Genomic DNA, 1067 nt, shown 5'->3' on the forward strand with positions numbered 1-1067 from the left:
TGTATGTATGTATGTATATATATATATATATATGTATGTTTGAATGTAAAGCTTGTGTGAGCTGTGTAAATACTCAGAGCAGTTTATGGTTGGGTCCCAGCAGTGTGTTCCCGGCGTTGATCGGTTTGGCCCAGCAGGCTGTTCAGGGGTCAAYTCTCCCAGAGGCATCCTCTCCTCCCACAACCACATGAGTCCTGAGAGTGTGCGCCTCATGCACAGACACAGGTCAGTCACCAGAACAATCATCTGCCTGATCTTAACCCAGACCTGACTATAAACACATTCATCCAAGTCTTAGGAAATATTTAAATTTAAATAATATTTTATTTCTACCTAGATGAGAACTTTGACCTCATAGCAGAAAAACTGACTCCATGATGTCTCAGAATGATGTATTTAAAGGGACAGTTTAACTCTTGTGAAGTGGGTCTCTGTTGAGCAATTAATATCTTACCTGTTGTGGATAGTTCTTTGAATGGCCTCTSAAATGGAGTTTAGGTCTGACTGGASTGATTAATTTTGCATTTCACAAAYAATCCAGCACAAACATTTGCAAGATTGTTCTAGAAAGGTTGCAGCTAATTGCTGCTGCTAATYGGATTTACAAATAGCCACAGAAGTCCATATTTAAATCTTTGAACTACAAAATTTATGACCATTTAAAGGTTTGTACACTAGTGCTCTGATAAACAACCAAACCYTTTGGATGGAATAATTTAAAAGAATTCAATTTGGTTCTGACCTTACGCAGATTAACTGCTAGCTCATCAGTCCAATCAAAATCATCTAAATTTACAGAAGAAGGTCCTATTTAAACACAGCAACTCTTCCTCATGTACAATTTCAATTAAAAAAACACAAGTCAAAAACTGTTTTGCTAGGTTCTGAATGTATCATAGGAAGATATAATTACTGTATTTATTCATGTATAATACTAGAAATTTAACCCTAAAAATCATCCATAAATTGGGGGGATATTATTATACATGGGTCATTGATAATTAGATTTTTATGTTTTGTAAGATCAAAAAATGATGATCATATTATACTCAAGATTGTATTATACG

At 35.1% G+C, this 1067-nt stretch overlaps 1 protein-coding gene across 5 annotated transcripts in view; it reads left to right on the forward strand.

Moving 5' to 3' along the window:
- Positions 1-1067, forward strand: part of LOC106523293 (dedicator of cytokinesis protein 3) — a gene marked incomplete at its 5' end in the record, with an annotated part of 26626 nt that overhangs the window by 17043 nt on the left and 8516 nt on the right. For 2 of the 5 annotated variants that reach the window (XM_014016675.1, XM_014016682.1), the window contains 1 exon segment: positions 83-225. In XM_014016675.1, coding sequence (XP_013872129.1) covers positions 83-225 — 143 coding nt within the window. 5 annotated transcript variants of the gene reach the window in all.

This window comes from Austrofundulus limnaeus, unplaced genomic scaffold (assembly GCF_001266775.1).
Source record: "Austrofundulus limnaeus strain Quisiro unplaced genomic scaffold, Austrofundulus_limnaeus-1.0 Scaffold3, whole genome shotgun sequence".
Lineage (NCBI taxonomy): Eukaryota > Metazoa > Chordata > Actinopteri > Cyprinodontiformes > Rivulidae > Austrofundulus > Austrofundulus limnaeus.